At 45.8% G+C, this 15,214-nt stretch overlaps 1 protein-coding gene across 2 annotated transcripts; it reads right to left on the reverse strand.

The window, feature by feature from the left end:
• Nucleotides 1-1,649: 1,649 nt before the first annotated feature.
• On the reverse strand, nucleotides 1,650-13,576 carry HERPUD1 (homocysteine inducible ER protein with ubiquitin like domain 1). Of its 2 annotated transcripts, XM_039232586.1 has the most exons (8): nucleotides 13,065-13,560; nucleotides 9,887-9,964; nucleotides 9,723-9,797; nucleotides 8,380-8,510; nucleotides 6,190-6,312; nucleotides 5,357-5,707; nucleotides 3,911-4,016; nucleotides 1,650-2,413 (listed from the first exon to the last, which is right to left on the reverse strand). In XM_039232586.1, exons 1-8 carry the CDS (start codon nucleotides 13,215-13,217, stop codon nucleotides 2,249-2,251), a joined length of 1,182 nt encoding a protein of 393 aa, XP_039088517.1. In that variant the 5' UTR covers nucleotides 13,218-13,560; the 3' UTR covers nucleotides 1,650-2,248. The 2 variants fall into 2 exon arrangements, with proteins under 2 accessions (XP_039088517.1, XP_039088518.1); XM_039232587.1 differs by lacking the exon at nucleotides 1,650-2,413 and having other exon boundaries at nucleotides 3,937-4,016; nucleotides 5,514-5,707; nucleotides 13,065-13,576.
• Nucleotides 13,577-15,214: the final 1,638 nt, after the last annotated feature.

Genomic DNA, 15,214 nt, shown 5'->3' on the forward strand with positions numbered 1-15,214 from the left:
CCTAGGCACCTTTTGAAGGCCCCAGAAGTCCTGCAGTGGGATCAGCCTGAGGTTTCCAAATTTACTTGACTATGAGCTCTATTTTTTGCGATGTTTCTCCTTCAGAACGCAGATTCAAGAAAATACATCTTGGAAAATGCAAACTCTAAAAGCTGCTACGGTTTGAGTAGAAATAGGGAAATTTTTGTTTTTAGCTATTTAATTGCTACTTAATAATGGAGATCCAAACCAGTAATTTTCTAAATGTTAGGAGCGCTATCAAGTACATTATCATACATTTAGTTACCTGCTGTGGCTGCACTGCCGCTTCTACCACACCCGCCACCCGTCAGGGGTCTTAAGCCCGATCTGTTGTCTGAACATTCCCCACTTTGTCCGGGTGCAGTCAGTCTGAACCCTTGTCAGCTGTCCTCAGAGCATCTTCCTGGAGCTATTTTGGGCCCGTGGAATCTGGAGTTTAGTGGTCACAAGCTGACCCTGCAGGGAGATCCGCCCCCCACTGCCTTTAGAAACACGAGATGGGCACCTCGCCAAATGGTGATGCCCCCTCCTCTGAAAATCAATAGGCTTTTCTACCCAGGACTTGAGAAAGGCTGGAGTATGGACTCCTAATGATCACTTTCCCAAATCACCAAAACTAAATCCCAAGCACGCCAAGGGTCCAGCTTTGAGGTCAGCAGCGCCAAGCCTCACCTCCGCACTTTTGCTTTCCTGGTGACCCTTCATTCCTCAGATTCCTTCCGTTATTTCAGACCAATTTCCTCACTCGCAAAACCCTCAAATCTGCAATTTCAAGTCCTTTCTTCTGTCAGGCAGATCCTGCCTTCTTAACTGGTCCATAATCGCTGCCTTCTGGTAGTTCCTCTGCTCTGGAGGCCCGGTGTTCTTTGAAACTCCAGGCCATTTAACTCCTGGCACAATTATATTCACTGGCCTTTTTAAAGCACAACCATACACAAACCTTGGTCTACCCATCATCTTGCTTTGACTTGTTCAATGAATGTTTGATGTGAATGTTTTCAGTAATGATTAAAGAATCACAACACCATGATTTAGAAGTGATTTAGTCTGCCAAAAACACACTACCCAAGCCTTTAGCATGCGGCCTGTAACATCATTTGTGTGGAAAATACACCTTTAATATTAGTCTTAAAATTAATAGTTAAAAGATTAAAATCGCAAAAGCAAGCTCAGCTTACAAAAGCAGGTGTAACTACCGCAGAATTGCCAAGGTGGAAGGTACTTAATGTTTGTTTGTTTTAAGAAGGCTCCATGCCCAACGTGGGCCTTGAATTCATGACCCTGAGATCAAGAGTCACACATTCTACCGACTGAACCAGTCAGGTGCCCCAATGTTACTAACTTTAAATCTGAAGAATTCACGTTTGGTGAGTTAGTACATAAGCCAGTACTATTGGAATCAGGAAATGGGGACACACACAGTATATTCTTTATATAGATTCTATAGATCTTTAATTTATGTAAATTAAAACTCTCATGGCCTTACCTTATCATTCTTCATTAGTACAAATAGTCCTTTTATAAAAAGAAGCAAAACATTCAGGTTACTTACAAATCAGCGACTCAACTGTTGACCACCCAGTGACAAGGGACATGGAGCAAAATGCTAAGATGACAGGAGTCTCTTCCAGGGTAATTCATAGTAAAACTTTATTGAACAGAAAACCCAGCAAAGGTTCTCACCTCTGCAAAGTTCCCCTTGGTTTAAAGTAAAGCACTGCATTTTAAAAAGCAATTATACATAAGTCTTCCCTAGAAAAGTCCTGCTAAAACATGTCTAGCAATTTCATTGATTATATAAAGTAGTACACTTAGTGTAATTTAAACATTCCAACAGGAATCAAATCGTACCAGCAGAACCATTTCTGCATCTATGAGATCTATGTACAAACACATGCAGACACATACATCTGAAAAGTTCCTCAGGCATAAGCATGCGACACTAATGCCTTCTACTTACAATGCCTATTAAACTACATACAGTATATATTAAAGCTCTTCAGAATAAAGACAGGAGAAGCCTTGGGCAAAAGTTTTGTTCATCAATTTGTATCATGGCTTCACGTCTTAGTTTCTGCTTTTGCTTGACCACAAAAGCATGTCCTTCTCCCTGTTGGTTCTTTACTAATTCTGTGCCATTGCCACGTCCAGGTGAGGAAATCTAGCTGGAGTCAGATGATCCAGTCCACGCCTGTCGAAGCCTCCAGCAGCCAAAAAGCAAGCACCGTCAGTTTGCTATGGCTGGGGGACCTTCCGGAAGAAGAGAAGCAAAGAAAGTCTTGAAGACAAGCCAGGCTGTGCTCACAAATGAAGGGCTGGTCTGTTCGTCGTCCAGTACGTCCCTGTCTGGAGGGAGGTGGTTGGGGTCTTCGATTTCAGCGTTGGGACCTTCCTACAGTTACGAAATACAATGAGAACACAATTAGGACCATGATAAATACCGATGTAATAATGTAATACTGTTAGGAAAGGGCCGACTAAATCCCTGGCCCCATGTTCAAAGCAGCCAGGCAGACAGGACCCCAGGGAATGGTGTCCTAGCCTGGATGGAGTTCTCGGGCCTCACAGCACAACCATGCTACTGACGTTCTCACAGTTCTGAAAATCCCTGGCAGTACAATTAAAAGAAATGAGGTAACTAGATCTTTATTATTAAATTCATGAATTAAGTTAACCTCTTCATTAAATATGAATATTCTAATTTTGGCAATATTCTGAGTTAAGAAACTAAAAACGGAAACCCAGGGTGATAATTTATATTATAAAAGAATTCCTTTAGGATTCTGCATTAAACTGCTTTATAAATCTAGGGAAATTCTTCAGGAAATCTATTCTGTGAGACACACTTATATTCTTAATCCTTAATTAGAATGACTATCCATTAGCTGGGGCACCTGGGGTGGCTTAGTCAGTTAAGCATTCAACTTCAGCTCAGGTCATGATCTCATGGTTTGTGAGTTTGAGCCCCACGTCTGGCTCTGTGCTGACAGCTCAGAGCCTAGAGCCTGCTTTGGATTCTATGTCTCCCTCTCTCTCTGCCCCTCCCCCACTCATTCTCTCTCTCTCTCTCTTTTTCTCTCTCTCTCTCTCAAAAACAAACATCAAAAAGACTTTTTAATAAAAAAATAATTATCCATTAGCAGTTTCCATGGTATAACACATTGTTACAGACACTGAACACTCAAAAACAGTGAGCTAAAAAAACCATTATTTACATACGCCAAAATGCGAATTGCCAGATGTCAAAAATATCTGATGGATTTTAAGGCACATTCAATGTCTTTTAAAAATAGCTACTGCTCGGGGTGCCTGGGTGGCTTAGTCGGTTAAGCGTCTGACTTTCGCTTAGGTCATGATCTCGAGGTTAGTGGGTTCGAGCCCCACGTCGGGCTCTGTGCTGACTGCCAGCTCAGAGCCTGGAGCCTGTTTCAGTCTGTGACTCCCTCTCTCTCTGACCCTCCCCTGCTCATGCTGTCACGCTGTCACACTGTCTCTGTCTCCTAGAAAAAAAAAAAAAAAATAGCTACTGCTCAGGGCGCCTGGGTGGCTCAGTCGGTTAAGCATCTGACTTCGGCTCAGGTCACCATCTCAGTCTGTGGAGTTGAGCCCCGCGTCAGGCTCTGTGTTGACATGACAGCTCAGAGCCTGGAATCTGCTTCAAATTTTCTCTCTCTCTCTGTCCCCCTTCCAGACTCATGCTCTGTCTCTCTCTCCCTCAAAAATAAGCATTAAAAGAAAAATAGCTATGGCTCTAAGAATAAATTTGAAAAAATCTTGAAACTTCAGCCTAATGAAATGGTAAACCATGAGGCTAAATATCTAAAGGTTAAGGATTTGAGACCCTAGCACTTCACATCAAGCTTGCTGGGCTTCAGTGGAAGCTCCTTACCTGTAAGTTATTGTTGGGGTCCTGATTTACAGCTTCATGGGGAGGACCATCATTGGGGAAGTTCTGAACTGGCCTCTGTCTAAATGGAAACCAGCCAACGTGATGCCTTCAAAGGAAGCACATAAAAGCTCATCTTAGCTAATCACAGTGAAATTTAATCAAGAATTTAAGAGTCTTCTTGATCAGATAAGGTTCCCTTTGCTCCCCTCCTCCAATCAGAGCAGTGCTCTGATTATAAGTTCACAGCCAGGCCCATCTACAGAGATGTTATGTCACACCATCTCCTAGACTTCTTCAGTTGCCCTTCGGCTTCTTCAAGGTCACTATGGGGCCTATGTTTTATTCATCACTGTATGCTCAGCAACGCTAATAGCACTTGGCACATAGTATGTGCTCTATAAATGCCTGCTCATCCAAACTAAACTTTATACATGAAAATCTGACCCAGGGGCTGGGGTAGGGATAAATAAATACACACACACACACACACACACACACACACACACACACACACGCAGGGCTGGGATTATAATATATATAATAACCTAAGATAATAAAAATATCTAAATTTGGTCACTTATGATTCTAAAGGCTACAAAACTTAAACTGACTAGAAGTTCTATTTGGAAAATCCAATTAAGTGCAAGTTTTGAAGCAAATATGACAAAACAATAATTCTGGATTTATGAGTAATTGCTAGATTACTCAAAATTTCTCAAGATTTTTAAAACTAAAATAAAAATTCATTTTCACCATAGAGGAAAAATTTGTCAGTCTCGACCACAAACAAGGACATATCACTCTATGGCAGCGTTTCCCAACTTTGGCACGGCTGACATATGGGGCTGTGTATTTACCTGGGGCTGTCCTGTGTACTGTAGGGTGTTTAGCGGCATCCCTGGCCTCTGCCCACTAGATGACAGCAGGACCACCCCACTAGTTGCAAGTCAAAAAGGTCACATTCTGGGGGTGCAAAATCATCCTGGTTCAGAACTGCTACTCTGAGCCGAGGACAAGCCAAATGTCAGGTCTGTACGGGTTCCTTGGCCCTTCAGACATGCTGACAGCCAGCGCCTGACCTTTATCTGGGAAAGCAGTAGCTACAGCTTGATAAACATGTTTGTATTCAAAACAAATCAATTTTCCCTTTCATGCCTCAGAACAGCCATATTATTGGGTTCGTGAGCCTGGCAGGTACCTTATCTAGAAGAAAACAGAATGTTCTCCTTGCATTAACACACAATTAATGTGTTTTCAGCAGTGCCCAACCAGGCCATCAGTTCCTTGCATTCAAAGTGCCAGAAAGATACGCTATTAAAATACACGTCCATTAATAATGACGGAGACTGTTCAAAAAGAGGAAAATCTGAACTTGGTTTGAGTCACCCTGCAGTGTGAATTTGTGGTAAGTAAAGGGAAAAAAGGAAAGCAAAGCCATGTGCTTACAGATACATAACGACGGTGGCCCCCATGACCATGAGGAACCTGCTCAGGGAGGAGTAGAAGTAGAGGATACTGAGAAAGACGGAAAATGTGGCTGCTGAATAGGTCCAATCCAACCAATCTCGATTTATCTCATCATCTTCTTCCACAATGGGGCCACCTTGTGCATTCATCCGCAAGTTTTGATTGGCCCCAGGATTAACCACCACTGGAGGAGCAGCGTTCTGATTGGCTGGCTGGTTCTCCGCGGGAAACTGGTTGGGAATAGGGGCTGGAGCAGGTGCAGAAACCACAGGTATCTCTTGCGCACTTGGTGAGGGGACAAAAGCCCTGGAGGCAGCGGTGGCCGCTAAACTAAAATAAAAATGACAGAGGCAGATACTGTTGAAAGCAAAGCACTGCGAAGACTGTGCTTCTCATAATCTTATCCACGCAGGGTCTTTTACTGTTAACAATTGTCAGTAGGTACAAGAAAAACCTGACTATAAAGTTAGTGAAGAATTTCTTTACTAACAGTCATATCAATAAATGCCTCTTCTGCAGCTAAGACAGCCGCGCCGTAAATTTGATCAGGAGCTAAACGTTAAGGCCACTATAAAAGTATGGTACGATAAAAAACTAAACCTTTCACAAAACTTCAAAGCTACCACATATTGAAAACGAAGTAAAGTAGGTAAAGACACAAACACCCCTGAATTAACACACGAATCAGGTAGCAGTTCTCATTCACACTCTCCTCCACCCACTGAACCAGACCGAACTGGGCTCTGCAGAAACTGATGAAAACCCACTCGTTCCTCCCCCGCAGCCCCGGCCGCACGGCGGGAAGGACTCACTACTGCATGTAGTACTGCCGTGCATACATCTGCTGGAACCAGGAGAGCTGCAGCCACCCGTAGGTTGTGTAGCCCGAGAAAGCAGGCCCCAGGCCTTGGAAGGCTGGCTGGGCAGCTTCAGGCCTATGAAAGATTAAAAAAAAAAAAAACAACACTCATTTTGACTTGGTTTAGTATGAATAAATGAAACGCTTAAATTACAATTAAGACTCCAAATCAAAGAGACAAAAGCTCCATGACAGCTGCACGGCAGCCTCCCGCGCGACGCCCCCGTGTGACACAAGCACGGAAAGTGCAGCCAAAGCCCCGCTACCATGGCCCAGAGCCCCCAGGGAAACAAGAGCCCGTGCGCAGTGCCCAGTTCTCATGCCACGTCACTGCTATGGCGTATGAATAAGCTGACCTCTCTCAGGCTAGATGGATCCTCACTCCCAGTTTTCATTTGCTGAGTCTCACTGCAGCTCTAAACCCACTGTTTATCCTTCAGAGGGCAGCTCTAAAAAGCCACAACTCTCCCAAAGCCTTTCCTGAAGGAAACGCCCCCCTCCTCCTGACAGCCATTTCTCCCCACCCCTAAATCTGACTACCTGGGGGGCAGAGTGTGTACGTGGCATCACTCACACATGCTTTCTGACCACTCGCGCCCTCTACAAGCTGCTGGGCTCTTATCTCACTGGATCTCCGAACCTTGTGGGGAGGGAGCTTCCCCTCCATTTCACAGAAGGGAGTCCAAATACAGCTCAGGGAAGACCAGGGATTTGCACAAAGTCACGGAGCTAGTTAAGTAGCAGGGCTGGATGTGAGACCTGTTTGACACCAAAGTCATGTTTCTTAAACAGCCTAGGGCAGAGCACAGGAGAGCCACCTTTGGCTCTGTGTGCCTTACACCGTGAACTCCTTTGGCAGCGATTCACAAAACTGAAACTATAAACATTATGGTAAGATTATGAATCAGTTATGTGAACGCCTCTGCTGGTTAACTCCCATCCTTAAAGTTATATGTACTCACAGTTCAATAAATAGGTGTTAGATAAAATCGGTAAGTTTTATCAAGGTGAAATTCACATAGATATGGGCCACACTTCTCAGGCTGTATAGCCATAATAAGGGAGGCAGTTTTAAGTGGTTCCATCCAATTATCCAATTTATACGGTGACAGTCTTTTAACCAAATTCCCTACCCAGAGTATTTCTAGGTTGGTATTCCAGTTCAAGTAGGTCTTGGCATAATACTGTTTCTGATCATTTAAAAAAGTTGCAGCGCAAGGAAATGAGACCATAACAAAGTGCTTTTGTAGCTCTGACAAGGACAGCATTGTAGATATGCAAGAGAACTCTTAAGGTTTTTTTTTACTCAAGTATGTAAGGGTGAACTTGACGCGATGTCTGGGAATTGCTGCTAAATACTTCAGAAAGGAAAAAGTGAAAGAGGAAAACAAGCACAGCAACACCTCAATTGTGATTGGGCCCGGGTGGTGGCTATGTAGAGATTCATTACACACTTCTCTCTGCTCTTGTGTGTATTTGAAATTTCCAATAAGAAAAGAACAACTCCTCATTCCCCAAACATCAGACTTTATCAAAATCAAGTATCAAAAACTAGTAGGAAAAGGGAGGCTGGGGAATTGAGGGGTTAGAGAATTTCAACTCATAGTTAATTATTTTTTCCCATAAGAACTTTCCTAATAAGGTGTTCCAACAGTTATGAAATCCAAACATCAGAGCATTTAGTCTAGAGCTCTAACTGCTCTAAAGAAATGACCTTTTCCCCTAGCACCACCAACTCCATCCTTAGCAGAGCATTTCTTATTTTTTTCGCCTTTTGTCACCCATTGTTATGATAGACAAAGCACAAAGCCACTCAGCAAAGCAGCTGAGATGCTTACACCAGCTGTTTCCTCTGCAGCAGCACTAAGTCCTCACCATGAGGTCAGCACAATGCAAAGCATCCCCGTGTGGGAGGGAAATGCCTACACTGTCAACACATGCAGCCCTGTATGTTTATACGTATTTAAAAGGCTATGTGTTAAGAAGAGTTAAATAAAAGATCTTTGAAGGGAAACCCTTGAAAAGCAAAATTTTGTACATTCAATTCTGTGACTATATTCTATAAACATACTTTATTCTTAAAATTGATGCAAACGATGCACATCAATGTTGTACAAACCTGGTTCTTTATTATGACACTCACCTTGAGATGTTCTCCCAACCAGAGGGAGAAAGGTTCCGAACAATCTCCCTTTGCCTTAAACTATCACTGGAAGAGCCCCCAGGATATTGTCCCTGAGGAAGACCAGCGGGTTGCTCTGTGGATTCGGCAACCTAATAAGTGGAAGATGAACATTAGAACAAAGGATCTGATGCAACAGTCTGCAACCAAACTGAAAGGATTATTCTGTGAATGGCTTATATCCCTCACCCCGACCTCTGACCTTCACAAAACTGAACAGATGCAGTGTTAGGTAAGAAATATTCTGAAATTTGTTCAACCCAATTTCAATATACAGATATTTCTAAAAGCCGTATTTTTTTCTACAGTAACGATGCTGTAGCTTCATTAGAATCTTCCAGTGAAATTATCACTGGTGAGAAAGCATCCTGATAATGTTCTACAGATCTTATGGTGCTAAATTTACTAAATCAAGAAACTATACCGATCAACAAGATTTATAAATACAACCCAGCCAGCAAACTAAAGGAAAGAATTTTCTATGTTCAGATGCTTCAGGAGACAGAGCTGTAATGCTAGAGTGCACCACCACACTAGAGTATTATTACTGTACCTTCAAATCAACACCAAGAAATGAAAAATACACAATTTGGACTGTCAAATGGGTCAAGTCTTTAGAGATCACTTGACAGAGACTGTGATCTTTTCCTGTCCAATTAAATAAACCACGATGAAAACTTCCAAAGGAGGGGCGCCTGGGTGGCTCAACTGATTGAATGTTGACTTCGGCTCAGGTCATAATCTCACCGTTGGTGGATTTGAGCCCTGTATCAGGCTCTGTGCTGACAGCTAGCTCAGGGCCTGGAGCCTGCTTCGGATTCTGTGTCTCCCTCTCTCTCTGCCTCTCCCCTGCTCGTGTTCTGTTTCTCTCTCTCAAAAATGAACATTAAAGAAAAGAGAACATTTCCAAAGGAAATATATTCACTTTGTACTGTTTATAAGAAGGAGTGATTCCTTAGAAGTAATTTATGATGTGCTAAATTCAATAAAAACCCATTCTGAGTGCCTTGCGAATTCAGAGATCTAGATACACAGCTATTATAGGTCAAATCATGTCCCAGAAGATAGTGTATTGTAGAGCTCTACTTTCCTACTACAACACTAATGGTATAGTCTACTACAACAATAATAAACACGCACACGTCTTGATAAGTTTCTCATTCTTTATACTCACTGGGGTAGAAACAAAATATTACTTGATAAAAAGGTAATAAAATCTGTTAAGAGTTTTACTCAACTCCCTTTATTTCTACCATGAGGTCTGAATGACACAGATGATTATAATCTTGAAAACACAGACATACCTTTGTGCTGGTCTCTGACATTTTTGAAGGACGCTTCACGCTGCATACCAGATGCAAAACATGTCGTTTTTCCTGCTAAAAGTAAGAAGGAGGTATTTTAGGACCTGAATTCAACCTTGTCAGTGCCTAAAAAACATTCAAAAGTTAATGTGTAAATGATGTACCTTTGGAAGCAAGTCCTTGAGATATTGGTGATCCAACAACAGCTTCCCAGAATAAATTAACCTCTGGTCCTCTGGACGCTTGTCATGGAAAGAAAGAATAACACAGGTCAGCATTTAGCTCACACAAATTCCCAAACACAAGTTTTATAACACAAGTTATAAAATAACTTGAATGTGTGTTTTCCTAGAATGTGTGTTTCCTAGAATCACAGGAAAGTATTTTTTCAAAAGTTTCATATACAAAACTTTTCTTTACAAAGTGCTGAACTCTAAATTACTAACATGCAAGGAAATTTAGAATAGCAAATTAGTCCACAAAAGCTATGGTGACCTACTTGACTTTTAAACTCCTAAGGAAATTCCTTTCTGGAACAAATTTTATTCGGAGATCCTACAGCAACTAACTTCAAAACTTGGTTTGGTCTCACAGAAAAGTCAAAGTACTCCCAACCAAGGTCGGCTTTCACCAAAACCACCTCGTATTGTCCGAAGATAACATAAGGCAATTCTAAACTAAGCTCTCAAACAGACTTCCCAAAATACAAATGCAGGTATAGAGAAGATGGTGTTGTAGGTATCATTTCGTACAACCCTGTGAGACTTAATATCCCTATGTGAGGGGAGGAAAAGTCTGAAATTGACTTGTCCATGGTAACCTGCCACTGAAGAGTCAAAATTCCAACCCCCTCCTTCTCCATTCCAGTGATTTCAAAATCACAGGGACTCTACACACTTTCATACAAATCTGATTTTTAAGAATCTAGTTTTAATTCCTTTAAAAACCATACATAAAGATAACGGTGTTAAATGATATATACCAAAGTCGATACACGAGAGATCAGCAAACAATGCCAGAATAAACAATTCTGCAAAATTTGGAATAAAGCTGCTCCTGCCAAGTAGCTGGAGATTGTAAAGCAAACTGTCTAAAACAATCAAAACAATAACTGCATCTATTTATCTGCATACATCAGGATTTTTTGACACCGTGCACCTAAAACCAACCATAGAACCGAACTGGAGGCTGCTGCGTTTCATAAAATGCTACTATAGAGGGGGGATCGTACATTACAGTAGAGAGTTCCATACCAGTAAAGGTTCTGAAATCAACAGGTGCCTGTAATTTATTTTTTATTTATTTATTTATTTTTTATTTCCAGGAGAGAGAGAGAGAGAGACAGCGTGAGCAGGGGAGGGTCAGAGAGAGAGGGAGTCACAGACTGAAACAGGCTCCAGGCTCTGAGCTGGCAGTCAGCACAGAGCCCGACGTGGGGCTCGAACCCACGAACCGCGAGATCATGACCTAAGCGAAAGTCGGACGCTCAACCGACTAAGCCACCCAGGAGCCCCAACAGGTGCCTGTAATTTAAATGTTTTCCTTTTTAAAGGACTGAATGGAAACTCTTTGCCTTTACCCAGAAGGCTTCTCTGGAAAAAAAAATTACATCTGTTAAACTATTATAAAAGTAAGCCTTCTCAGGTTAAAAACCAAATGCTGAGTGCTCTCCAGACATCATTTTTAAGCCCCATGTGCACACCTGAGAGACCTGTTATTTACAACTCTGGGTTTCAGGAGTGATGTTTGTCACCCACGCAAGCCCTTAAGGGAAGCTCTCCTCCAAGAACACTGCCTTTTACCAAATGATGCAACTAGAGACAACACCAGTCCGTGTATCTAGCAGCCATTCTCACAGCAGCACGGCCACCTAGTCTCTTGGAAGCAGCTGTGGTGAAACTACAAACAGTGCGAGGTGAGTGCTTAGGGAATGCAAGCTTATCAGATAAACACAATTCAAAAGAAGAACTCATGGGGCGCCAGGGTGGCTCAGTCGGTTAAGCCTCCGACTTCAGCTCAGGTCATGATCTCACCATTTGTGCGTTCCAGCCCCACATCAGGCTCTGTGCTGACAGCTCAGAGCCTGGAGCCTGTTTCGGATGCTGTGTCTCCCTCTCTCTCTGACCCTCCCCTGCTCATGCTCTCTCTCCCTCAGAAATAAATAAAAACATTAAAAAAAAAAAAAAAAAGAATAACTCAGAAGGAAAACTCACTTCTACATTCCATCCTGAACAAATCAGGAGCAAAAACAGCCTGACCCGTGAGCTACTGCTCACTGCAACTCTTCAGATAAGTAGGGACAATTTCACAGTCTTTCTGGGGAATTCTCCCGTCTGGTGGGGAACTACAGTTGTGGCTACAGTTGTGGGCGGTAAGGCACACTGCTGACACTTACATAAGGTCAGAATAGAAAGTAAATACAGGAAGGTCCAGCTCACAGCCTCCATCACGTGGTGGGGAGAGAGGGCGGTGCTAAGGGTGATGTTGACAGATGTGTCAACCAAAACAAAGCGAGGAAGTCTGTAATTGAGGGGCCAAAGTCTGAAAACGCAGACTCGGGTAGACTCTTGCCGCCTGCTTTCCTTCTCACTCGCTCGGACCAGACAGTGCGAGGGGTTCCTCCCTGGGACTAGGCAGAGGCTGCGGGGCCACGGCGCGGCAGGGAGGCGCCCCGGGCGGAAGGTGGCCGGGGCCAGGGCGGGGAAGAGCCACGTCTCGCTCCTGGGCGTGGGACCTTAAGCACACACTCCCTGGGCGCTCACCACGTCTCCCTAGCATTGGCCCAGCGAGCCTCCTCCGCTCCGCACGTCGGTACATTCAGAAAATTCACTTCGAACCATTTCAGTGTCCTCGCTTCTATCCAGTGGATGCAATCCTAATGCGGAACACCTAGTCGCCCTGTCCTTTCGGGGAAACTGAGGCTGGAAGGGTGCAATGATTTACCCAAGGTCAAATTGCTGTCTCAGTGGCGTGGCTAAGGCCGGAAGCCAGATCTAGGGGACACGGCAGTGGTCGGGGGGGGGGAGGGGACAGGGGCTGAAGGGTGACAGCCTCAGGGGCTGGGGTACACAGGAGGCGAGGTGACAGGGGAAGGCGGGGCGATGGTGGCCTAGGACGCGGAGGTGACGGCCACTGGGCAAGGCGAGGCGGCGCCTACAGCGGTAGAACAGGGAAGGGACAGAGCCGGGGGAGGTGAGCGGGTGAGGGCCAGCCGACGGGGGAGAGACGGCCAAGGGAGGAGAGAAGCTGCAGAGGAAGGGAAGACGGACGCAAGGAGGGCCGAGGTAACGACAGCGGGGCCGGGAGTGGGCGCTGGCGGCGGGAGTCGGAGGCCCCACTCACCGGGCGCTCGGGATAGACGCGGCTCAGATGGGCCTTGAGACGGCCCACGCTCCAGCTGCGGTCGCCGCTCAGCTCCAAGTCGCGGTGGCGCTGGTTGGGGCTCTTCACCAGGAGCGTGACGGGCTCAGGCTCGGGCTCGGGCTCGACCTCCATGTCGACGGCGCTGGGTCTTCCGCGGCGCTCTTTAGATGCCAGGCAGGCGGCGTCGCACCCGCGCCGCAACCCCCACAACGACCGTACGCGTCTCTGGGGCGCGCGCCCCCGCCCCAGGCGCCTTTTATATGCACCTCGCGCTAGGGCTCTGCGGCGAGAACACTCTGTGGCTGCATCCCATTGGCTGAGGCGGAGGTCACGGCCCTAACGTGGCCCAATCGGCGCCCGGATCCGTGGGCGGAGGGACGGGCAGAACACGTGGGCGCGGGCTGATGCAACCCGCCACACTTGCGTCACCTGGAGTCGCGGCCGCGGTCCCGGGACTCCCGTTCGGCGGCCATGTTTGGGTGCGCTCGGGACCCGACGGAACTGGGGTGCGCCGTAGCTTGGGTTGCTCCGGGCGCCTCGCGGAGGGTCAGGCCGGCACACCGCCGCTTTGGCGGCGGCTGCAAATTGTTTCCTCACAAAGCAGCACTCCTCGTACCTTTTCATCGCCAGCTGCCGAGGCCCACTTACCCTTTCCCTTCCCTGGCGCCCCAGCCAGCCCTACTAGGGAGGCCTCCCCACGCCTAACCCGGGCCCAGCCGGGGGTCGACCCGAACGGCTTGGTGGACCCGTCTGCGAGCCCACCCGGAAGGGCGGCCTTAGCGGGGGGCGAGGAACAAGCCTGGCGGATTCTTCCAGGGGCGAGGAACAAAGGCTTCCTAGCCGCACTTGCCACTTACTTCACCTGTGGCCTCAGAAGTGAACTTTACACCCTGAAGCGTGGGACATCACCTTTGTGACTAGCAAACGGGCCACAGTCCAGCTTCGGCTAGGAGACCCTTCCAGAGGGCCTCGCTTCAAAGGATACTAATACATGTTTCCTTTAAATTGCAGTTGAGACAAGGCAGAGGGGGCTCTTAGTTAAGACCTCTCTGATGGAGGCCCCCTCCCTCCCTCCCCTCTGTCGGAAAAAAAGATCTTGAAAAACAAAACTGACATTGCGTGGGGCGCCATCCTTATTCCAGTCGTGTTGGGACATCTGTTTATGCAGGTGTCGGGAAGTTGGCAAGGGCCGGGGGTCTAATGGGAGGAGCCTAGTCTGGTCGGTGCCTGTAGTACCACAAACTGGAAGCCTTGAAGGACAGAAATGTATCATGTCGCAGTTCTGGAGGCCAGAAGCCTGACATCAAGGTGTTGGGCAGGGTTTGTTCCTTCTGAGGGTTTTGAGGGAGAATCTGTTGAATGCCACTCATCTAGCTTCTGGCAGTTTGCGGGCAATCTTCGGCGTTCTGGGGTGTGTGGCTGCATCATCCCGTCTCTGACTTCCCCGGTACATGGCGTTCTCCCTGTGTGCATGCCTTCATGTCATTTTGCCTGCATGCATGTCTGTCTCTGTGTCCCAATCACCCCACCATTTTTATAAGAACACTCGTACTGAATTAGGGTCCACTCTAATGACTTCATCTCTTTTAAAAAAAATTTTTTAGTGTTTTTATTTATTTTTGAGAGAGAGAGACAGAGCACGAGCAAGGGAAGGGCAGAGAGAAAGGGAGACACGGAAATCTGAAGCAGCCTCCAGACTCCAAACTGTCAGCACAGAGCCCAACGGGGGGCCAGAACATACAAACCGTGAGATCGTGACCTGAGCTGAAGTCAGAAGCTTAACCAGCTAAGCCACCCAGGCGCTCATCTAATGACTTCATCTTAACTTGATCATGTGCAAAGACCATATTTCCAAATGCAGTCAAGTTCACAGGTATGGGAGTTAGGACTTCAAACATCCTTTTACACAACTCAGTCCACAACAGTCAGCCTTACTGTAACACAGAACTAAGGTGGCTTCTTTTTAAAAAAAATTTTTTTTTAAATATATATTTTTGAGAGAAACACACACTGAGCACAAGGTGGGGGGGGGGAGGGGCAGAGAGAGACGGAGACACAGAATCCGAAGCAGGCTCCAGGTCTGAGCTGTCAGCACAGAGTCCAACGTGGGGCTTGAACTCATGAACTGC

Source organism: Hyaena hyaena, unplaced genomic scaffold (genome assembly GCF_003009895.1).
Source record: "Hyaena hyaena isolate Hyena2069 unplaced genomic scaffold, ASM300989v1 scaffold_68, whole genome shotgun sequence".
Lineage (NCBI taxonomy): Eukaryota > Metazoa > Chordata > Mammalia > Carnivora > Hyaenidae > Hyaena > Hyaena hyaena.